The sequence below is a fragment of the Kogia breviceps genome, chromosome 12 (assembly GCF_026419965.1).
Source record: "Kogia breviceps isolate mKogBre1 chromosome 12, mKogBre1 haplotype 1, whole genome shotgun sequence".
NCBI classification, from domain to species: Eukaryota; Metazoa; Chordata; class Mammalia; order Artiodactyla; family Physeteridae; genus Kogia; species Kogia breviceps.
In genome coordinates this window covers 38,698,851-38,723,130 of record NC_081321.1, presented here as the reverse complement: position 1 = coordinate 38,723,130, position 24,280 = coordinate 38,698,851, and the positions used below count along the sequence as shown (strand labels likewise).

The 24,280-nt window shown below is 49.8% G+C and overlaps 1 protein-coding gene across 1 annotated transcript; it reads left to right on the top strand.

Moving 5' to 3' along the window:
- The first annotated feature begins 15,391 nt into the window (after positions 1–15,391).
- RND1 (Rho family GTPase 1) lies at positions 15,392–22,046 on the top strand. The gene is made up of 5 exons (XM_059080650.2): positions 15,392–15,616; positions 16,392–16,479; positions 19,100–19,209; positions 20,083–20,217; positions 20,936–22,046. Exons 1-5 carry the CDS (start codon positions 15,497–15,499, stop codon positions 21,179–21,181), a joined length of 699 nt encoding a protein of 232 aa, XP_058936633.1. The 5' UTR covers positions 15,392–15,496; the 3' UTR covers positions 21,182–22,046.
- The last annotated feature ends 2,234 nt before the right edge of the window (positions 22,047–24,280 follow it).

The window sequence follows — 24,280 nt, the reverse complement described above, 5'->3', positions numbered from 1 at the left end:
AGAAAAGCAGGTGAGGAGAGAGAGCAGTAGACTTGGCCCCTGGATCCCTGCTGTAGACTTAGGGGTGGAAGTGGAAGAGCACGGGATGAGACAGGGAAGCAGATGTTGCAATGATTTATTGCCAGTGACTTATTTTATTTAACAAACACTCATCTAGTACTTACTACAGGCCAGGCACTGTTCTAAACGCTTAACAAATTTTAATTCCTAACACTCCTAGGAAATAGGCATGATCGTCAGTGTCATTTTACACATGGGGAAAATGAGGGACAGAGCAGGTAAGTGCCTTGGCAAGATCAAACAGCAAGTGACAGAGCCACCATCAGAACCCAGGCAGGCTGCCTGCAGTCTGTGCTCTTCACCACTGAGCTATGCAACCTTCTTGAAAGGAAGACAGTTGGCAAGAGCTAAGAATTGAACCTGGGCCTCCCACATAAGACAGGTGAGAATGCTACCCTTCCACCTCCTTGGACACTGATAAAGTGCTAGGAGGCCTGCTCTGTGGGGGTCCCGGGGCAGTGGGAGGAGCCAGGGGAAATGCTGGGCACTTGCAGCTTTGGGGAGCTGCTAGACTAAGGCCAAGGCTCCAGGACTGGAGAAGGGCAACTAGGTAAGTGAGAAGGTCAGGGGACCAGGTAAAGTGTGCCAGCCACTTCCTCCCTTATCAATGTCGTCTCTTGCCATTGTCTCCTCACTCACAGTGTTTTAGTCACACTGTTCTTTCCTGCCCCAGGCCATTTGCTTTGCCCTCTGTCGGAACGACCCCTCCCCTTTTCCCAGGCTGATCCTCACTCATCCTTCAGATCTCAGCCTCACTGTGGGTTCTTCAGGGAGGCCCTCTTGGACCCCATCTCTGAATTAGATCCCTTCTGTTATTCTCTCATAGTAGTAACCGATTATTTCCCCTTATAACCTATATTATAGGTTATAGATCCAGTTGTGCTTAATGCTTGACTCTCCTATTAGACCGCAAGCTCCCTGAGGGCAAGGGCCCCACCCTATTCTCACTATAAATCTTGCTCCTAGCATAGTGCTAGGCATATATAGACACTCCATAACATTTTGCTAAACGAGTATACGAATTTAGAGGCCTTTCAGAGATCTACTGGTCCAACGCTTCCTTCCCTCTACCATGTGCCGAGTAGGCAGTCGTCTACTTTCTCCTTGAATATTCCTAGTGTCAGAGAACGCACTACTTCACCAAGACGCCCATTCCCTTTTTGAAGAGATTTAATAGTTAGAAAGTTCTTCCTTTTTAAAAGAAAATCTGACTCCTTGTTACAATTTGGTCCCAGTTTGGCCCTCTGGAGCTATATGCAATCAGGACAGCCCTTTAAGCAGTTGTAGAAGCCATCCTGCTCGCCCCTCCACCCTCAAGCCTTCTCTGTGCCACTCAAACAGTTCTTTCAGCTTTGCAAGGCTTGGTTTCTTAACCCTCTCCACCCTGGGCCGTTTTCTCAAGAAACACCCACTTTGGTCAGCACTCAGAATGTAGCCTGATTTGTGAATTGTCAGCCCCCCAGCCTCAGCCACTCCATCAACTGGGATACAGGTACAGCAGGATGATGGAGAGGGAGGACAAAGTGAGAACAGAAAGCTGTTTCTTTCTCTCCAGTGAACTGGGGCTGTGTTTCTCCAGGAAACAATAATATTTAACGATGGTTGGGGCCCCGGGCTAGTCCTGAACCAGATGTACTTGTCTGCTGCATTCTAGGTCAAGTGGCCTTTCTGGACCCACTTAATACCTTTTCTCTGGGAAAAAATATGTTTGGGTTCCAAACAACCAAGTTATATATAGACCCTTTAGATAACCAGCTTACAAATTGGGAATTGCTTCTAGAGAAGTATTTAGGTAACATCGAGTGGGAGAGTGAAGGGACGAGAACAGAGTGGGCTTGTTCAGAAAAGTTTCCAAGAGATTTTTCAAGCAAAGGCGGGGCAAGTGGGAAAGCACACGGGCTTTAGAGCCAGACAAACCCGGGTTCAAGTCCCAGCTTTGCCGCTTCCTGACTGCTGTGAGGCCTGCTTTACTTAACTTCCCCTCAGGTTCCTTTCTCTACGAAAGGAAGACACAGTCATTGCAGAGTTGCCTGACACGTAAGTGCCGATTAATGGTAGGTATTGTACTGTTTTCAAAATGGGGATCTTTTCCCTCCAAGTGTGGTAACAATATCCACGACCGCTGAAGACCCTGACCCCCATATGCTGCTGCCCTGCATGCCGGAGGCCCGGCTGACTACAGAGGGCTGTCCACTGCCTTCCCTATAGAGATGCTTCAAAGGCCGGGGGTGAAGAAAGGGCTCCAGAGGGGAGCTGGGGGGAAAAAGGCATCGGGGGTCTGAGTGTCCCCAAAGACAGGTGCTTCAGTGCACACTGTTCCTGTAGAGGTGTGTGTCTGCGCGGGTCCCGTGTGGCTCTAGTGACTGTGTATGTCCAGATGACAATATATACCAACGTTCTGCTTGTCAGTGGGACTCGGGAACTTCCCCTCTGTCTCTCAGGCTCCGTTACTCAGCTCTTCACAGTCCCCGGCCTTATCGCTTAGCTGTCTGCCCTCTGGCCTCTTCCCTTTGTTTACCAACTTGGCTGGCCTTCTCCTCTGGGGACAAAGGAGGTGTTCAGTTCTGGGCAGTGCCTGGCTCCAGCTAGCTGCCCCCATTCCCTTCCCCTCTCCGGGAGCCATGCCCCACCCCACCCCCCCACTTCCTCCATCTCGGGCAGACCCCTCGGTTCGGAGAGGCCCCCCTCCCACAGTTCCACGGAGAGGGGAGGCTGAGCTCCTTGGCTGGCACCCCCTTTTTCTCACCCTCTGGCCCCCATTCCTGTCCCCGACAAGGTCCCTGAAGCTTCACTTGTCTAGGCTGGAGGCAGCTCCTCTCCCCATTGTCTGACCAGGATTTGGAAGCTCTGGTTCCCATAGCAACCTCTGGGCATTTAATTAAGGGAGGAGGCCTTCATCTCTTCTAGTCTGGGCAGTTCCAAATCTCTACCCGAAAAGGATACCCTGAGGGGGTGAGGGAAGAGCATTGTCCTCCAATATAGCACAATTCTGGCTTCTCCACAGAGCCCATTATAGCATTCCCAACCCCCACCCCGGGCCCTGCCAGCCCTCTCCTCACCTCACACCGTAGCAGGCTGGGGAGACCTCTCAAAACAGCCAGGGCAAACCCCAGGTCCCAGAAGAGCAGGGGTTGTGGGGGGCAGGCAGTAGCTATAAGCCGCCCCCTCCCCTGGCTTTGTTTACCGGACTAGTGGATTGGAGATGGGATGGGGTGGAGTGGGAGCTCATTCAACACTGGCCCTACTACCCAACTGCTCTTCGAAGCCCCTGAATTTGAATATAAAGTGTTGTATACAAGTTCATTATAAGCTTTTTTCCTGGGTGCTGGGTACTTAGCTTTCCTCAGATCCACAAAAGGGATCTGTGATTTCAAACTCCCTAGATCTGCCGTTTGCTAGCTGTGAGACCTTAGGCAAATTACTTAACCTCTCTGTGCCTCTGAGTCCTCATCTGTAAAGTAGGGATCATAATTCTTACTTCCTCCACAAGATTGTTGATATCTGGTGAGCACTTGGTAAGGGGTTATTCTTGTCATAGTTATTATTACTATGAGAGGGGGCTCATTGGAGGACCCCACCCCTTATTCATTCCACACCCACAGCTCCTCAAAGTGACAGGTCTGCCCTCTCAGTAGGAGGCATTCACCTCCTCCTTCCTCTTTCCTTCTCTGCCCCGCCCCAGGCTGCTGGAAAGTGCTCCAGACTCTGATAGGAAGCTGGCAGCTTTCAAGAGCTTCGTCATGAGGTGGAATTTCCAAGCTCAGGTCACCAAGTTATCCCAGTTCCTGAAATTCCTGACTCCGATTTCTCAGCTGTTGCCATGACCAGTTTTTCCCGTTTCTGGTTAGGTTAGCCTGTGTGTGTGTGTTTCCTTTTCACTGTATTTTTAGACTTCGGAAAAAATAAACACAGTTCACACACTAGCACCTTCCTGATCTTTCGGTTCTTCACAGGCATGGGGGTTGGGGCACTTCTTTCCATGACCATTCTTCAACCCTGCCCCACCCCATCCATTCTTACCTTCGGTTGAAACTTCCCAGACATCCCACCCATCTTTCATCGCTGCCTCTCCCATCCCCTCAGCACAGATAAATGTCTATTGTAACATGATTCTGAACTGTATGTGTCTCTGGGTCTTTCATCCTTTCTATACTTTTGCCTTGTTTCCCTCCTGGAAACTTCTCCCACTCTGGCGTTTTTTTCCCCTCTCTTCAGAAGAGGCAGCTCTATTTCTGCAGTTCTATTTCTGCAGTTCTTGGCTTGTCCCACTGTGACAGCGCCCTGATTCAAAGGAGGAGCTGGGGAGCCAGATGAACCTAGGAACCTGCACCCCACCAATTAGGTTTAGGCTTTGTCATCAATAAAACAGCATTTACCTAACAGAGTTGTAGAGAAGTTTAAGTGAAATAATGCAAGGGAAGTACTGAGCACAGTGCCTTGTAGGTGGCAAAGGCCTTGATAATGGAGCTGTCATTCAATGAACCTGAGGGTCCTCCAGGACGCGGGGCTATTTCTCAGCCCTCTTTCGTTCAACTCTGTCCACATGCCAGTCAGAGTCCTGGAGCTGGACTTGGTGCCGCCAGTGTCTGAAGACACAGGTGATGTCGAGAGGCGGCAGAGGAGAGGTGTGGGAAGGGCTGAGAATTAGATTTGTGAAGCAAAGAGGAAAGGATTTGGATTATTCAGTCTGGAGAAAACCGGAAGGAGGAAGGCACGGCTCTTCATAATAACGGATTTCAGGGCTCTCTGGGTCAAATTCTGTTTTCTCTCCCTCAGGGAAGAGGAAGTGTTGGGGTGGAGAGACTAAGACTGGTAAGCTCGTAGCTGTGGATGAAACCCTGGCTCAGGAAATCCAAAATCCCTGCCAAGGAAACCAAGGCTCACAGAGGTTGCCTAAAGGTCACAAGATAGTAAATGCTTGAGGTCTTGGACACAGACCTCAGCCCACTGAACAGAGTCAAGGCTTTCAACTGGCATGCTGTAGCCAGAGGCCAGGAACCCCAGGGGGTCAGATGGGATGGCAAGCCCCGTGGAGACTCCTAGTTTGCTTAAGATTCCCAATCCCCAGGAAGTGCTGGAAAGAATGTGAAGTAACGCAATTATTGGAGACATGAGAAATCTCAGTGAAAGACTGAGTAATTCACCCAGTTCTCTGGGAACAGGATTCAAACCTGGGCCACGTGGCTTGAGCCTGGGCTCTCCAGCTGTGCTGCCTCTGAAAGCGTTGAGTCAGGTCTTGAATCTGGTGCTAATGAAGTCCTGTACCACCTCTTGGACCCTCAGAGGACTGAGGATTGAGTGAGACAATGCAGACAGGGCACAGTACACAGGAAGTACCAACATGCTTGTTCTCGTTATGTCTGGCTGGCTCCGGGTCTGCCTTTCCGTTATTTGCTCTGTGCCTGCGTGTATACCTTTGGCCTTCACTTACCTAGAAGCAAGTTTCTGTCCTTCTTCAGTATCTGTCCTCAAAAAACAGGACTGTGGGCTAACAGGTGACTGCCTGACCCTCTCCATCCCACCCACTGCCAGTCTCTGGTTATCTGGAGCACATCCTCTGGTGTGCCCTGGAAGGCTGGACTGTAGGTAAGCCGGAAGGCATCCAGAGAGCAAGTCCAGCCTCGCATTTTGTAGATGAGGATGCTGGGGCCCAAAGAGAGAGAGAGTCTGGATCAGGGTCATTTCTTCGTTCTATTAACATTCACCGAGCACTGCCGTGCTCCAGGCACCATTCTAGACACTGGAGGAAAAAGTAGCGGCAGGAAACAGTAGCGAAAAGACCCCACCAAGTCCACTTTATCAGAGTGGAGGACGAAGACAATCAACAAAGAAATAGATAAAAACATAAGCCAGAAAAATATCATAGTGACAAGAGCCAGAGAACATGAAAGGGAATGGTCAAGTGGCTACTTCAGTCGAGTTGACCTCTCTGGGCAGATGACACTAAACCCAAGAACTAAGGGAGAAAATGGTACCAGTGGGGATAATCAAAGAGTAGGGCACCCCAGGCAGAGAGAATGCAGCGAAAAGGCCCCAAGTACAAGTAGAGTACATTGTACCTGGTAAAGGTGAATGTTTTGGGGGACTTTAATTTCAGCATGAATGTGTGTGTGTGTGCTGTAAATATGTATTTATATGTAAATGTATATGTACATAAATTGTGAGTGTGCATATGTTTTGGGCTGTGATGTAACATGTATTTCTGACTATGACTTGGGACAGAAAAGTTTGAGAGCCATGATTGGAGGAAGCAAAAGTTCAGCACGGCTGGAGCATAGTAGGAGAGGGGGAAAATGCTGGTGGGGGCAAGGCAGGTCATGTATGGCTCTAAAAGAAACTGGACTTTATTCAAAGTGAACCTGACCCCATAGGAAGACTTAAGCAGAGGATGGACATGACCTGTGTAGTTTCTTGGTTTTGTTTTTAATCTTGCTTTAGAAATAGAGAAACTGAGTCTCTGTACTTACAGTCTTTTTCCCACCAAAACAGGTTTGCCTTGCTTTTGCAGGCAAGAAATTTGAGGGCAGGCAGAGGAAAGTTATACTTCTGTCCATCTTTGCCTGATCAAGGACCTCCTGGAGGAGCCTGGGAGAGTGGACACACAAAGATCCCCAGGGAGGGACTTTCCTGGTGGCTCAGTGGTTAAGAATCTGCCTACCAGTGCAGGGGGACACAGGTTCGAGCCTTCGTCCGGGAAGATCCCACATGCCGCGGAGCAACTAAGTCCGTGTGCCACAACTGCTGAGCCCACACGCTGCAACTGCTGAGGCCCGCGTGCTCTAGCGCCCGTGTGCCACAACTACTGAAGCCCACATGCCTAGAGCCTGTGCTCTGCAACAAGAGAAGTCACCGTAATGAGAAGCCCACGCACCTCAAGGAAGAGTAGCCCCCCGCTCTCCACAACTAGAGAAAGCCCGCGTGCAGCAAAAAAGACCTAATGCAGCCAAAAAAAAAAAAGGAAAAAACAAAAACCCCAAAGCAAAGGTCCCAAGGGAGGCTGTAATGAAGGCGGGGCAGAAGAAGCTGAGAGAGTAGAGGAGGGGGAGGGATTTGCCTCACTGGAGGGTGAGGAAGTGGCTGGACATGGGAAACTGGAAAGGGAGTATGTCTGGCTCAGGGTTCACATCATTTCCCAGCTGACTCCCATGTTCCTAAGGTCCTCTCCCCCCATAGAACTCCCCGTAGCATGAAGGCTCCCTACCACTCACTCAGCAAGCGGCCACCTTGGTCCTGGCCAAGCCCTGGTGGTGGCAAGAGAAGGCAGGAAGCCCTACGTGCTGTGGTCTCGCCACTGTCCTGTGCTCCGAGTGCCTATTCCATGTATGGCAGCTGCACTCACTTTGGCCACATTCTGCTCCTCTGTTCCCCACTCCCACCCCCCAACTCAGCCCAAACCAGATAGAACAAGGCTTCTTCAGGACCACTGTCTTTACCGCCTCCCCGTTTCCCCTCCTGCCCCATCCTCAGCCGTCTTTTTCCTCCTAATTCTTAGTCTAGTTCAGGTAGCTTTTTTTTTTCTGTTTCTCCTCCTATATAAGCCTTTACACACACACACACACACACACACACACACACACACACACACACACATGCATTCACTGGTCGTCTTCCTCCATTTCTTGCTTCCATGCCATCCCATTCCACTAGAACATTGCCTATACCGTGGCCCACCTCTCAGCATCTTATTCTTGCTTTACATCATAGCTCAATGCTACTTCCTCCAGGAAGTTTTCCTAGAAAATTCTCCTTCCTTTTGTTCCTCCTTCTGATCTCTCACCAGATTCATATAACACCACCCAGCTCCCAGAAAGAGGAGCACAAGAGCACAAGAAAGAGAAAAGCCCCAGGAATAGGCCTGGCCTTCATAGCTAGACTTTGGCTTTCTCCTATAGAATGTAACACTTTCACAGAATACCAACATCAAACGAGGTTACCCAATGCCCATGACAGATCAAGAATAAGACCTCTTCATAGTCACATCCAAACACAGGCAAAAACAAGAACATTGTCCAAGCCACAAAAATGAACAAACAGGGACTTCCCTGGTGGCGCAGTGGTTAAGAATCTGCCTGCCAATGGGGGGGACACAGGTTCGAGCCCTTGTCCGGGAAGATCCCACATGCTGTGGAGCAACTAAGCCCATGCACCACAACTACTGAGCCTGCGCTCTAGAGCCCATGAGCCACAACTACTGAGCCCATGTACCACGACTACTGAAGCCCGTGTGCCTAGAGCCTGCGCTCACAATGAGAGAAGCCACCGCGAAAAGCCTGTGCACCGCAACGAAGTGTAGCCCCCGCTCACTGCAACTAGAGAAAGCCCGCGTACAGCAATGAAGACCCAATGCAGCCAAAAACAAACAAATAAATAAATAAATATTTTAAAAAAGAACAAACACCCTCCTATCCTAGCTAATACGAGTGGCTGCTGCTCCTTTACCAATCACAGTGTTAGCCCTGCTTCATTCTTTTTTTTTTTTTTTTTTTTTTTTTTAGCTGTGTTGGGTCTTCGTTGCAGTGTGTGGGCTTCTCATTGCGGTATCTTCTCTTGTTGCAGAGCATGGGCTCTAGGCGCGCGGGCTTCAGTAGTTGTGCTGAGCAGACTCAGTAGTTGTGGCTCGCGGGCTCTAGAGTGCAGGCTCAGTAGTTGTGGCACACAGGCTTAGTTGCTCTTCGGCATGTGGGATCTTCCTGGACCAGGGCTCGAACCGGTGTCCCTTGCATTGGCAGGCGGATTCTTAACCACTGAGTCACCAGGGAAGTCCCCCTGCTTCATTCTTATTTAAGGTACCCAACTGTAGAATCCTCCAGCTTCCTGACAGCCTCAAACCCAGAGCAATCTCGCTTCCCTGACCTCTCCCCAAATCAGAAAATATAAGTCCAAATCCTAAGCCCTTTTCCTGGATGCCTCATAGTTCCGCCATGGTGTGAGTTGTTCTCCTTATTGAAATGAGTCCACAAACCCAATTTTGTTCAGCTACAAGTGTCTGCTGGTGGTCTTTGGCTGGAGGGCGTTGACAATCAAGAACAACATACAGGGACTTCCCTGGTGGTACAGTGGTTGGGAATCCACCTGCCAGTGCAGGACACACGGGTTGGAGCCCTGGTGTGGGAGGATCCCACATGCCACAGAGCAACTAAGCCCGTGTGCTGCAACTTCTGAGCCGTGCTCTAGAGCCTGCGAGCCACAACTACTGAGTCCGAATGCCACGACTACTGAAGCCCACGCACCTAGAGCCCGTGCTCTGCAACGGGAGAGGCCACCGCAATGAGAAGCCCGTGCACTGCAATGAAGAGTAGCCCCTGCTCGCCACAACTAGAGAGGGCCCGCGCACAGCAACGAAGACCCAACACAGCCAAAAATAAATAAATAAAATAAAATAAATTAATTTTTTAAAAAGAAAATCATACAGGTATACTTGTATGTATTTTTTAAAACTACAGACTCCTATATTTCAGATTTTAAGTGTATTTAATGATATTTTAGTACCAGATTTCCTTTCCTAATTATGTTCTCAGGCAAACTGCCCCACCCCCCTAAATCATCTGCTCTAGCTGGTTGCATTGATTATTCAGTCTTTGGGCACACTTAGCATTTTCCTGCATCTATCCTCTGCCCTCACCAATCTTGTATCAAAATTGAGGTCCAGGGACTTTCCTGGTGGTCCAGTGGCTAAGACTCTGTGCTCCCAATGCAGGCGGCCCGAGTTTGATCCCTGGTCAGGGAACTAGACCCCACATGTATGCCACAGCTAAAGATCCCACATGCAGCCAAAACAAACAAACAAAGAAACAAATAAATAAAATTGAGGCCCAGGTGAAACCACCCTCTTGGATAAGCCTTCCAGGATCACCTAACCAGATCTGACCCCTCCCTCCTCAGCACTCTTACTGCACTTGGTTTCAGTTACCCACCAGGCTTTTGCTTTATCTCCCCATCATTGCTGTAAACTCTGTGAAGACAGGGACTGGGTCTTTAAAACTTGGTTAGCACTGTAGTGGCTGCTCCAGCTAAAAAGCCCAAAGGGTCAGGTGTTCCCATGGCCAGGAGCCAGGGATCCCTGAGATCATGAGAAGTTATGGTTTAGGACAGAGAAGCAGAGCACCTGAGTCATATTAAGGAGGGGAGAATGGGACTTGCCCTGCTAGACCCCTGGCTGGGTGGCAGGGTGCCTGGGAGTTCTTTGTAAGGATCCCTAGGGCAGAGAAAGTACTGGGCTTGTGTACGATCTGGTAAGAGTCAGAGTGGATTTGAATTTGCTACCACACTGAACACCTTGGTATATTATGTCACTGTCCCAGATAAGGACCTTATCACAGTAATCAGAACCAAAAAAAGATAGGGCAGCCCTGAGCTTTGAATGTGTGGTATACACACACACACACACACACACACACACACACACACACACACACACACACACACACACACACATTATCCAGGCTAGTGGTTTTTTTTGTTTTTTCTTTTGTGGTATGCGGGCCTCTCACTGCTGTGGCCTCTCCCGTTGCGGAGCACAGGCTCTGGACGCACAGGCACAGAGGCCATGGCTCACGGGCCCAGCTGCTCCGCAGCATGTGGGATCTTCCCGGACCGGGGCACGAACCCGTGTCCCCTGCATCGGCAGGCAGGCTCTCAACCACTGCGCCACCAGGGAAGCCCCAGGCTAGTGGTTTTTAAACTGTGTTCCCTGGAGTTTGTTCCTTAGAGGTACGCCAGGAGTGGGGAGAAGGCTGAGTGAGCCCCACTGCAAGTCCCTAATTCTGATTCAACCACTGCAGTTTTGTTTTTCATCTTCTTTCACGTTTTGGAATACTGCATAAGGTTTAATTTGTAAAGGAGTTTACTATGAATATATGTTAAGAACACCATGGAGATGGAATCAGCAAAATCCAGAATGTGGAAAACACTATAGAATAAGCAACCTGGTTTCTTCATCAGATAAATTGAGAGGAAAAAAAAGGAGATGGAACCTATGAAATAAAAGACACTTAAGAGCCATATCAATGAAATTCAACGAGTGGACCTTGTTTAGATTCCGATTTAACTAAACAAATGTGTGACAAAATTGGGGAAATTTTAGCACTGACTGGATATTTGGTGATATTAAGGAGTTATTTATTTTCAGTTGTGATAATGGTATTTTGATTATGTTAACGAAGAATCCTTTTCTTTTACAGATGAGTACTGAAATCTCTATGGATTAAATGATATGATGTCCAAAATTTGTTTTAAAATCGTCCAGGACTTCCCTGGTGGTCCAGTGGTTAAGACTCCGTGCTTCCAGTGCAGGGGGCATGCGTAGGGGGTGTGGGTTCGATCCCTGATCCAGGAACTATGATTCCACATGCCACACAGTGTGGCCCCCCACAAAAAATCATTTAAAAAAGTAAATAAAAAATTAAATCATCCAGTAAGGAGGTGTAGTGGGGAGAAGTGGGTGGGGGGATAGACGAAGCAAGATTGTGTGGATGATTATTGAAGCTGGGTGTTGGTTACCTACGGGTTCATTGTATTATTCTTTCTACCTTTTTAAATGTTTGAACATTTCCACACAAGTTTAAGAAAAATGTTAAAGGAGGGCTTCCCTGGTGGCACAGTGGTTAAGAATCTGTCTGCCAATGCGGGGGACATGGGTTCAAGCCCTGGTCCGGGAAGATCCCACATGCCGCAGAGCAGCTAAGCCCATGAGCCACAACTACTGAGCCTGTGCTCTAGAGCCTGTGTGCTGCAATGAAGAGTAGCACCCTTTAGTCGCAACTAGAGAAAGCCCACGTGCAGCAATGAAGACCCAATGCAGCCAAAAATAAATAAATAAATGAATGAATTAAAAAACAACAAGTTAAGGAGATTCCATAAAGATTTGGAATTATAAACTTATTTTTTAAAAAGTAACAGCTTTGGGCTTCCCTGGTGGCGCAGTGGTTGAGAATCCGCCTGCCGATGCAGGAGACACGGGTTCGTGCCCCGGTCCGGGAAGATCCCACATGCCGCAGAGCAGCTAGGCCTGTGAGCCATGGCCGCTAGGCCTGCGCGTCCGGAGCCTGTGCTCTGCGACGGGAGAGGCCACAGCAGTGAGAGGCCCGCATACCGAAAAAAAAAAAAAAAAAAAAGTAACAGCTTTATCAAGATATAATTCACATACCATACAATCCACCAACTTAAACTGTACAATTCAGTGGTTTTTAGTATATTCACAGAGTTGTACAACCATCACTACAATCAAATTTAGAAGTTTCATCACCCCCAAAAGAAACCCTGTACCCATTAGCAGTACTCTCCATTCCCACAGCCCCTAGAGCCCCAGGCAACCACTCATCTACTTTCTGTTTCTTTGGATTTGTTCTGGACATTTCATACAAATGAAACCATGTGGCCTTTTGTGACTAGTTTCTTTCACCTTAGGGTAACATTTTCAAGTATAACCTTGTTTTAAATTTTTCTGGTCTTGGTGGGAAAGAACAGTCTTATAAATGTATTACTCTGGCTTTGGATTTTCAAATAAAGACACTTGGAAGAGGTTTGAACAAACTTGGGGGAGGGAATCTAACTGCAAAAAAAAAAATGGCTAAAAAACCCTTCTTTAGCCCAAAGCCCTCACATTACTTTCAAGGAAACAGGGGCCCAGAGAGAAGAGACTCCCAAACACACACACCTTGTTAAGGGCAGAGCTGGTCCAACACCCAGACCACCTGAATTTTGGCTCCATCCTTTTTTCATGTTGCCATGCTGCCTTCTGAACACACACACACACACACACACACACACACACACACACACCTCATAAACTTGTGACCCACAAAATACCTTTGGAGACACATCTTGAGAATCAGCCGTGATGCGGCTGCTCCGTGGCACAGCTCAGGCTTTCTGCTGCTCTCCCCTGAAATGCAGCCACTCAGGGAAGAAGCAGTGTTAGCACCAGCTCCCAGAATATCTATCTCAGTGGAACTTATGAATGGCAATCTTATTAGAAGCCAGCGGAAGCTGTTTGCAGAGCAAGAACAGTTTTTACTTATTTGAATGTTTATTTGAAGTGGCTTGGGCGGGGGTATGTGTAGGCACAGGCTGGTAGAGAACATGGGGGAGAGAGAGGGCTAAAGCTTTTGGGGCTGCCATTGGAGGGAAACCAGTTAAGGGTTAAGAGGCTGTATGGGAACCCCACTGATGCCTCCAGAACTGAGTCCAGATGAGACTGAGGGAGGGAGACACCAGGAAAAAGGCTGAGGGAGGGGACTCCAGGCTGAGGCAGACTGTGATCTTACAGCTGTTCCTGGAATGCTCCCAGACCATATTTATGGGCAAGTCAGAGAAGCTGTCAGGCTGCTGGAAAAGGGCAAGGAGAGGACAAATTCTACTGGCAGAACATTACCTGAGGGCTGAGGATGAGGCCTGGGGAATGGTAGGGGGAAAAAACTTGCAGAGAGCCTGCCTGGCAAAGGAGGGTAACCAGCCAATGGTAGCACCTGGATAACTGTCCTTCTACCCTGGAGGTTCCCTGAGGTGATTCCTGATCCCTGGAAGGGGAGCCTTAGGAGATGGGCAGAGGACAGTGCAGGACTTAGCCTCAGAGCCCTTAGCCAAGCAACTTGGACTTGGACGCCATAGGCTTTGATGGGAGGCACACTGGCTAGGCTACATTCTCAAAATACTCTCGATTCTCCTGTCTATCGCGGGCATTGCAATCTTACCCTTAGAGATCTGTCCCTTTGGGTCCAGGGAAGATTTTTAAATTAATTAAGTAATTTATGGCCACGTTGGTTCTTGGTTGCTACGTGTGGGCTTTCTCTAGTTGCGGCTAGCGGGGGCTACTCTTCCAAGGTGTGCAGGCTTCTCATTGAGGCGGCTTCTCTTGTTGCGGAGCATGGGCTCTAGGCGCGTGGGCTTCAGTAGTTGTAGCATGCAGGCTCCGTAGTTGCAGCACGTGGGCCCTAGAGCACAGGCTCAGAAGTTGTGGCACAAGGCTTAGTTGCTCCACGGCATGTGGGATCTTCCCGGATCAGAGCTCGAACCCATGTCCCCTGCATTGGCAGGCAGATTCTTAACTACTGTGCCACCAGGGAAGTCCCCAGGGAAGACTTTTAAACATCCTTCTTCGTAACAGGGAAAATACCCCTGGGTGGGGCAGCAATGATGGTGAATTAGAGTAAAGCTCAGATGGAACAGGACCCCGGCCGTGCTCCAGAGGCACTGGGTTTGACGAGATGAAGGGACCTAGAGAAGAAGTCTGGAGTGCTCTCATTTTTGTCCAAGATCAGTCTCACTTCAATGCCTTATCCCCAGGAGGCCTCATCTGGGCTGTCTTGGTTCCTGAATAATCAGTGGGTTATTCAGGCTGTGGACATACATCCCATGGGTCTGTCTAGCAGAGAGGCAGTAAGATGAAGGGCCCTGAGGGCTGACGGCTGGCAGGCAGTTACGTAGCTCATCTCAACCTCATCTTTTGCCCTCCAGCTTCCTAAAGCCAAAGGCCAAGTCCCAGTCTTCCATTCTGGACTTTAACCAGGTGACACACGCAGTATGTCAGTGTCAGTAGGTGTCAACCTGAAACTGGACCTGTGCCTGATTCATCCGGGAAGCTGAACCCAAGCAGCAGAACAAACACTCCTAAAGCAGCTCCTGCAAGGCCTGGAGTGAGAGGTTGTTTGGCCGAACAGACAGCGACTTTGTTTGTTTTGTACTCCTTGCTCCCATCCCCACTTGCCAGACTCCCTCATTCCTTTCTCTGCCCATCTGTGGGTCAGGAGCTCTGTGGGTTTTTTCCAGATGATGCAAGAAAGTTTTTTAACTTATTTATTTTTGGGTGAAGGTGATTTCTGAGAAAGAGATGGGAGTTGAAAGGGGTCCAGCAGGAGCTGATAAAGGGGTCCAGCAGGACCTTCTGTGGGAACTGATTTGGGTGGGGATTATATAGAACAAAGGGGTCAGAAATTTCTGGGACCACCCCTTCCCCAAGGGGTGCCACCTGTCTACAATTTAGGCAAGTCCTGTTCTCCTGGGACAACTCCAGCTTGACCTCACTATCCACATTCTTAGCTAGTTTGTTTTTGACACTAATTGGTGGCCACACAAGACCATTAAATTTTGCTTCATTCCCCCTCCTACCCCCAATCCTAATACAAATGCAAAACAACGTGGGAATCCCCTTTCAGAGGAAGCAACGGTGCAGCTTTAAGAGAAAGGGAAGGGAAAAAGAGGGCTCTGACTCAGAGCCTCCTGCCATTGGCTGCTGGAGGGGATCCCACCTCAGGGATTGGCTGTGACAGAGTCCGCCCCCTCTTGTGATTGGCTCAGCCAGGGTGATATAAGGAGGCTGTGCCGGCCTCTCTTTCAGCTGGAGAGAGACAGGGAATCCGGCTGGGTCGTGTGCTGAGACGCACCTGGCGCAACGTTCTCTTCTCTGAATCCTAGTCCAGGTCCCGCGGAGGCTGCAGCCATGAAGGAGAGACGGGCCCCCCAGCCAATCGTGGCCAGATGTAAGCTCGTTCTGGTGGGGGATGTGCAGTGTGGGAAGACAGCTATGTTACAGGTGTTGGCGAAAGACTGTTATCCCGAGGTGAGTTGCGCCCGACCGCTCGCCAGCTTTCCTCTTTGCCCGCATGCCTGCTGGGGGTAGATTCCCACCCGCCCAGGGGAGCTGTCTCACCCCGCCCAACCCCTCCCCATCAGCCGCTTTCTGGCTGGAGGACCGCCCTGCCTTAGCTTCCCCTGAGACCTGTTCCACTTCTGCCGCCCCGCAGGCTCCTCCTCACCTCTTCACCCATAGGTCCCCCCATCAAATCCCCTCCTACCTCCCTTCATCCTGGAGTCTGCTCTTGGGAGAGGGAACTGGAGGCATTTGAGAGTCTGGGGTTTCTTCTTGACATAATACATGTCCGTCCCTTCACCCATCCTCAGAGGTTCTATGCGCTTGTCCCCCAGGCAGGCTTCTACTGCTCCTTTCTGCTGCCCTGCTGGTCCGAGCGGCTTGCGGGGAAAAGATAAAGCGCTAGAACTGGCTTGTGGCTGTGAAATTGGAAGACAGACAAATCTGGCGACAAGAGGAATCCTTGTGTTTGTGTGTCTCCCTGACCATCTAGGATATGGGGGGCTTGTCCCTGGCAGGCAGTCATTCACATTTCTTACTCCGATGGAGCAAAGTGCCTGTCTCTCTACACTTCCCTCCCTCCTGTCCCATGTGGTCCCTCCTGCCCCAGGTCTCCCCTCCTCTCCTTATCTCCTGACACTTTAGTGTCTCACTAGGATGAGTGCCTTCTTGTGTATCCAGCACTAACTGGAGGGTTACAAGGGTAGGGGCGCCCAGCGTGTGAATACTTCCTCTCTTTTCACAGACGTATGTGCCCACTGTGTTTGAGAATTACACAGCTTGCTTGGAGACAGAGGAACAGAGAGTGGAGCTCAGTCTCTGGGACACCTCAGGTAAGACTGCTGGCCCCAAGTCCCCCCTTCCCACCCCTACTGGTCTGCTGCAGCTGCTGTCTTTTAGAAATTGTTTCCCTCTTTGACGGGGAGAAGGAGTTTGGTGCTTTGCCAGGAAACTGGAAGAAGGGGACCTGAAGATTCTTTGGTTGAGGTTGCGGGGAGGGTTTGGCCAACTCAGTTCGCTGGTCCAGGGGTGCAGAGTGGATAAACCCCAGAAGGTACTCATTTCTGTGGGTCTGGCTCCATCCTTCAGAGGGCTGAGATGGTGAGGTGGATGGACCCCAGAAGACTACTGGAGGAGGCAGTTAGGGCTTCTCCATTTCCACTCCCTGCCACCCAGCACATGCACACACAGCCTTTACTGCCCCAGAGCAAAGCCAAAGAAGAGGCAGGAGGCAGTGCTGCTGGAGGCCGTCGTGGGTGAGGCAAGGGGACAAACCTGCTTTGGGGGGAATATTGCTCCTGACTCAGTTTTCTCTCCTGCATTCTATCTCGGGCCACTGCTGCCTGCCTGCCTGCCGCAGCTCAGCCCCACTGTCATACCTCTGCGGCTGAGGGATGAAGCAATGCATCGTCAGTGTTTTGGACGGTGGGGGTTTAATATGGGGCATGGTCATGTTGTACATAGTTGGGGGGGGGTATTGGCTCTGACTGGGCTGAGGTAGAAGACGCTCTGTCTTTCTGGATCGTAGAAAGCAGTATGTTTCAAGCCTCTCATCCCTAAACCTTCAGAGCTAGTCTATCCTTTGCTTTGATTCTGACCCCTTCATTACCTCTTTAGCCCAGCCCTTTTTTAATAGACTGAGCTCAGAGTCATAATTAAGGACTAAAAGCCAGGAATAGGAGAAAGTAAATAAAATCCACTTCTCTCCCAAAAATGCATATTCAGGCTGAGTTTAAAGAGGAACTATAAATCACTAGGGGTTTCCTGTTACATATAAATATGCCATCCTACTCCTCCAAAGAGCTGTTATTCCCATCATCCAATTTTGAGGTCTCGAAAGATTGGAGGTAGGGGTGGGGAAACAGAAAATGAGACTTCCTTTTGCTCCCCACTCCCCAAAACAAAACAAATTCCTCAACCTGGTATATGCTTTCCTCCGTTGCAGTTCCAGGGGCTGGGAGGCAGAATTCTGGTTATCCTGGACTGTGCTGTGCTGGCTAGATTGGACTGGAATGCAGCTTGGCTGCATGATGTATGGTTTTTCGTCTGCTGTACTCTGCCCACCTCTCAATCTCCCTAGAATCTTACTGCAGCTCATCTCTTTTCACTACCACCACCCCAAAGAGCCCCTCCTCCTCCTCCCACAGTCAGAATACAGCCCTTGAATCCCAGTCCAGATAATGGAAAGTCAGCAAGGTGGTCTCTATTCCCTGTGTCGCATCCCCCCCACCCGTCCCCCGCCCCCCGAGTTCTGAAAGGATGCAGGCGATCAGTCGTCCTCAAACTCCCTCTTTCAAATGAGGTGCCCACAAGGAAGAAGGAGAGGCAGGGGTGTGTGGGATGGGGCTTCCCAGCACTGGGGCCAGGGTTGAACCTGTTCCCATTATTCACTTGCTGGTCTTAGGGGAGGGGGATCGCTTGGAGCCAGAATGGAGGCCTCCTCCCCTCCCCCTCCCCCAGTGCTGCAGTGCTCCCTTTGCTCAGTGATGCTGTGATAAGACCCCACCTCAGAGAGGGATGGGGACCAATTGCTGAAGGAGCAAGCAGCCATCCCAACTCCCCTTTACTCCTTTTTTTTTTAACAACTAACCCCCCCGCCTCAGCTTGGATTCCCCCCAGTTTCCATGGCGATTGCGGTTCAGGGAGAGGGGCTGCTTGCTATTCTGAGCACGGATTGTCTGGGTTCCAAATCTGCTACTCTTCCTTCCCCAGGGTGGAGGGGGACAGGCTCAACCCCTAGCATTCTCCCGTATTGGACCACCTGAGCCTGCATTGCCTACTCCCCTCCCAGTGAAGGACCCTTATTCGAGCCTCTAAATCCCAGCTATTGGTACTGCTGTCTCTGAGAACGCCTCCCTGAGATCTTGGGATAGGGGCTACAGCTTTCCTTTTGCCCTTTACAGCGTAAGCTGATTTGGGTGGGAGGAGGAGTGGGACACTGAATTCTCGATGCTCTCCCTCCCCTGCCAGCCTCCTAGAGTTCTGACCCCACGGCAAAGAAGCAGGGCAGCCAGTTATGTAACAGGCAGATTTGTTCCTTCACTGGGGAGACCCTAGAGCAGAGGTTGAGCAGCAGGCAGACTCTAGAAAAGAGACCTTAAACAAGGCCTGGTCTCTCTGTAGGGGTAGGAGCAGCTTCCCCTGGGACTCAGAAAACTGGTGGACCTTCAATTAAGCCCACTGTAGGAGATCCGACAGGGCCAAATTATACTCCACCTCCCTTTTATTTTGCCCCCTTTCCCTCTTTTAGGACTAAGGAAGATGATATTCTTGTACCGCCTTCTGGCAGGCGGTCAGGTCCCAAGCTTTGCACTGGAGCACATTCCCCTGGGAGATGGGTGGGGCCATCTCACCTAAGGGCCCAAGCATGGTATTCCCAGGGCTCTTTGGGTTTAGGCCTGTAGGGAGGGAGAATGCCATGGCTCACCATCAGCTGTCTCTCCTCTCTACCAGGATCTCCCTACTATGACAATGTCCGTCCACTCTGCTATAGCGACTCAGATGCAGTATTACTATGCTTTGATATCAGCCGTCCAGAGACAGTGGACAGTGCACTCAAGAAGGTAAGGCTGGGTTAAACTCTGCTATCTCTAGCTCAGCCTGAAAACAAGAAGGAATCTTGGGGACCTTGTCATCTAATCCCCTCTTGTGTAACAGAAAGAAACTGAGGCCAGGGAAGGAAGAGATTTGCCTGAGGCCACATTAGCTACAGCTCCGGGAGTAGATCCCAGATGTCCAGTCCCCTCTGCATCCTGCCTTTGCCCCTATCCTGCACTGCTCTGTCAGAGGCCCAGCAAGGGAGGGAAGTATTGAGACTCAGGAAGTGAGGGATTGAGAGTAGAGAAGCATTTGGTGATACGGTTTGAGGGTCGGGGAAGGGGCGTTTTGGTGGCAGCTTTTATAGACCTTGATCCCAGGCCTTCTGGACTGGGCAAGCCAGGCAGGCCTGAGCTGAACTGCTGGTAGGAAATGCCTTGGTCCGAGTAGCAAGGTCTGCCATACTGAGGAGTCCCAGGAAAGCTTGTGGAACTAGCCTAGTTTCCCAGAAGAATCTGGGATTATCTCCTTCCCTTGGAAAGACACTGGTTGGCTTCTTCCTGGCTTTCTGGACTTGTGAAGCCCTTTGGGTTGAGGGGGCAGACCCATGCCCCATATGCTTGGCAGAGAGTGGGAGATCTGCCTCTGTGCTCTCTCTGGTGGCTGGGCTGTTGAATTTGGGGACAGACTCTTGGATCAGCATTCCTGTGGCCCCAAAGCCCTCATGGGCAGGAAGATGATGTAATTAGTGCAGTGGTGGTGCTGTGACTCAGAGGGAGGGCTGAGCTGGTGATATCCTGGATGGTGTGTGTGATGTTGACAACTGGGTCGCTCCGGGTGTCCGTCAGCCACTGACTCTCCTTCCTTGCTCCTTCCCATCTTCTTGCACGGCTCTTCAGTGGAGGACGGAAATCCTCGATTATTGTCCCAGCACCCGTGTCTTGCTTATTGGCTGTAAGACAGACCTGCGAACAGACCTGAGCACTCTGATGGAGCTGTCCCACCAGAAGCAGGCACCCATCTCTTACGAGCAGGTGCGTGTGTGTGTGTGGTGTGTGTGCGAGCTCTCGTGTGTGTTGGGGGGTGAGTTGGGGAAGGCTACAGGAGAGGGCTTGAAATATGGGCCCTGCTCACACTCACTCACTATGGCAGGAGAGAATTGGTATTCTGTGGGGCCATCTATAATCAGGAAACTAGTTACCTGGATAGAGGTGCTGGGTACCAGTTTACCCAGATTCATGCTATAGTTTGGCAGGTGAGCCATTCCTGTGCGTGCCAGTGTTTCTTAGCTGGTTTGTTTTTTGAGGACCACCTGCATTAGAATCACTAGAGGTGCTTGTTAGAATTCCTGACTCCTTATCCGTAGAGTCACTCTGGGAGAAAAGTATGGGACTTGCATTGTTAATTAAGTCCCTGGATAACTTCTTAGGCACATGGGAGCATAAGGATCATTTCTTTTCAACCAGTGTTTCACATTACAATCATCTGGGGAGCTCTTAAAAATCCTAACACCTCGGCATACCCCCAGAAATTCTGATTTACTTGTTCTGGCATCAGTATGGTTTAAAAAGTGTACCAGCTGACTTTAGGTGCAGTCAGGCTTCACCTTCGGAAAATAATCAGCAGAGGGCGGTGGTGGGAGACTGGCAGTTGGGTCCATCGGAGCAGCCCTGGGGAGGACCACTAACCTTAGAAGGCAGTGTTTCAGAGCCATTTTGCATCACTGCATTGATGACCTCACTCCTCCCGCAGGGCTGTGCAATAGCCAAACAGCTGGGTGCAGAAATCTACCTGGAAGGCTCGGCTTTCACCTCAGAGAAGAGTATCCACAGCATCTTCCGGATGGCGTCCGTGGTGTGTCTGAACAAGCCCAGCCCAGTGCCCCCGAAGAGCCCTGTCCGAAGCCTCTCCAAGCGACTGCTCCACCTCCCCAGTCGTTCCGAACTCATCTCTTCCACCTTCAAGAAGGAAAAGGCCAAAAGCTGTTCCATTATGTGAAGTTGGGGTTGGAGAAGGGAGACAACCTCCCACTTCCTCCCTTGGGTTGCAGAGGCATGGGGAGAGGGAGGAGGAGACAATTTAGGACACTGGACGTGAGTTTTTCAGACGGCCACGGTGAGGGCTTGGAAGGAGACAGGAATGGGACAACGAAAGAGCCAGGCCCGGCTTGAGGACCTGACACTGCGAAAGAACCATCACACCCCAAGCCAGGCACTAGGTGGTGGAGGGGCCGGCTGCCCCAGTGCCCTCCGCTCCAGAGGCAGGAAAGGTGTGGGGCTTTGGGGTGGCATGCTGGCCTCATGGCTTTGGTTGGGGGCCTACAGGAGCCTCACCTTCAGCATCATGCCTCTTCCACACAGCGTTTCCATGCAGGCCAGGGGATGGGAGGGGTCCCTGAGCCCCTCCCTTCCCCTCCGAGGAGGCCACAGAGGAATGGAGAGTGGGGAAGCCAAGAGGCAGCTCCTCTGGGAGCTGAGCCCAGGTGCTTCGTAACTGGTAACTGAAGTCAGAAGAGCAGGAGCTGGTCAGAGCCAATGAGAAGGAAACCTCATCTTTGCATAGCCCATGCCTCATGGAGAGGTGACATCATACATTCACATGCTTCTCACCTAAGTCCCCAGGGTCCAAGGGAGAAGCCCCAGACCCCCTCCTCTTGCAGCATGGGGGTGGTGGTGCTGCAGGATGCAGGGCTGGGTGGGGGTCACCAGACTTTTTCTGCCTTTAGGGCAGTATAGCTGGTATTTGTTTTATAGATTCTTGTCTTTGGAACCGGGGGGAGGGGGGAGTGTTTCAGTCTGTTATATGTTCTGTGTTTAAAGAAGAAAACCTATTTATTACTGAACAATATAGCACATATAAAGAAGTTGGCTCCGTAATCTTAGTTCCTTTCTCTATTTCCTTTGGTCTTCGATAATGAGGAAAAGCTGTCTTGAGGTCCTTTCTGTGGGTTGCAGAGTGGCTGCCTCCACTGTTCTCTGGCACCTCCAACAAGGATCTCCTCCCTCTTCCCCACCCCCTGCCTCACCCCCTTCCCCACCCAAGTCCTGCTAAGCCAATGAAGATCTCCTTAGCCCTAGAGCAGGGTTGCTCAACCTCAGAAGAAATGACATTTTGGACTAGATAATGCTTTGTTGTGGAGGCTGTCTTGTGCACTGGAGGATGTTTAACAGCATCCCTGGCCTCTACCTGCTAGGTGTCAGTCACACCCCTAAGTTGTCACAACCAAAAACGTCTCCAGGGGCTTCCCTGGTGGTACAGTGGTTGAGAGTCCGCCTGCCGATACAGGGGACACGGGTTCGTGCCCCGGTCTGGGAAGATCCCACATGCCGCGGAGCGGCTGGGCCTGTGAGCCATGGCCGCTGAGCCTGCGCGTCTGGATCCTGTGCTCTGCAACGGGAGAGGCCACAACAGTGAGAGGCCCACGTACCGAAAAAAAAAAAAAAAAGTCTCCAGATATTGCTAAATGTCCCTCAGTGCAAAATCCCTCGTGGTTGAGAACCATTGCCCTGGAGAGTCTAGAGGAGAGAGACAAGGTTCGGTGGAATCATCAGAAGGAGATCCAAGCTGCTGAGATCCCAACCCCTGCAGAAGGTAGACAGACTGAAGCCAAGGCTGGGAGGTTCCAGGGGCTCTGGTCTCCTCTGAGTTCAAGGCGAGGTGATGCCTTCTGCTTTCTGGAACTTCCAAGTCCATGGCCTGTTGATGGCAGCTCAGGGGCCTTAACATCCCTTCTCTTCAGCTGCTTAAAGCTCTTTTTTCCAACTTTCATAGTGTACTGGAAATAGTTACTGTGTACTGGGTACTTACTATGTGCTCAGCATTGTACTGAGTGCTTTATCTACATTATCACATTTTTTTCAATTTAGTATTTTTAAAAAATTTTATTGAAGTATAGTTCATTTACAATGTGTTAATTTCTACTGTACAGCAAAGTAATTTAGTTATACCTATACATATATATATATATTCTTTTTCATATTCTCGTCCTAAACTCCCAATCCCAAACTCCCGATCCCCTCTACATTATCACATTTAACCTCATAAATGAAAATAGCTAACATTTGTTAAATGTTTACTATGGGCAGGGCTGCTCATAAGTTCTTTATATGTTACTTATTCCCGTGATAACGCTACAGGGTACTACTGACGTCATTCTACAGACAAGGACACTGAGGTTCAGAGAGATTAATGTGTCTGAGGTCACACAGCTAGAAAGTGATAGAACCTGGATACAAATCCAGGCAACCTGGCTCCAGAACATGCACTTTTTAAAAAAGTTTAACCATTTAATTTTTTTTTTCACTTTTTAAAAATTGAATGAGTCTTCAAATTCTATAGTGCTTTACAATTTTCAAAAGTTTCACACACATGATTTCATATAATCCCATAATAACTCTTTTTTCCCCCTACCCGTATATTGCCCCTTCCCTCTCCCCACTGGCAACCACTAGTTTGTCCTCTACAGAACATGCACTTTTAACTGCTCTGCTATCCTATCCTGTGTGGCAAATGGTATTATTATCCTTCTTTTATAAAAGAAGAAATAGAAAAGCCAGAGATTCCAAATAACTTGTACAAGATCATACTCTGGTTAAGTGGTAGAGTCAGGATTCAAACCCAGTCTCAATGTTAACTGTAATTCCATGGGCCCCTTACTGCTAGCCATGTGGTACCTAAATAGGAGACTCTCTCCCTATGGTCCTTACTAGAATGTAGTCCCTCTGTCTCCATCTCCAAAGATGCATATTTGTGAAAGAACTAGCAGGGTAGGACAAACCATGCAAGTATCCTTTAAGCTCAATGTCTTACATGTGCCGTGAGAGAAGTGTGCACCTGTACTAGGGGAACTCTGCCACTCTGAACTTGGACGAGCTTCATCAACTTTCTGGGTCTCAATTTACTGACCTTCAAAGATGATTGAGAATGGTAGCCTGGAAATGGGGAAAGAGTATCTACTCTGAAATTAAATGAACTTGGAGTTGAATACTGGCTCCATTCTTTTAACTATGTGGACTTAGAATCTTTCTGGGCCACAGTCTCCTTATCAGTAAAATGGAGATAATGCCCATCTTATACTATTAGAAGAACAAGTAAAGT

What these genes read in the sequence shown, in the direction of transcription:
- RND1 (XM_059080650.2), top strand. Translation starts at nt 15,497, where the DNA reads ATGAAGGAGAGACGGGCCCCCCAGCCAATCGTGGCCAGATGTAAGCTC. An exon ending in CGAAAGACTGTTATCCCGAG is followed by an intron (nt 15,617 to 16,391) that starts GTGAGTTGCGCC and finishes CTCTTTTCACAG; the next exon opens with ACGTATGTGCCCACTGTGTT. An exon ending in CAGTCTCTGGGACACCTCAG is followed by an intron (nt 16,480 to 19,099) that starts GTAAGACTGCTG and finishes CCTCTCTACCAG; the next exon opens with GATCTCCCTACTATGACAAT.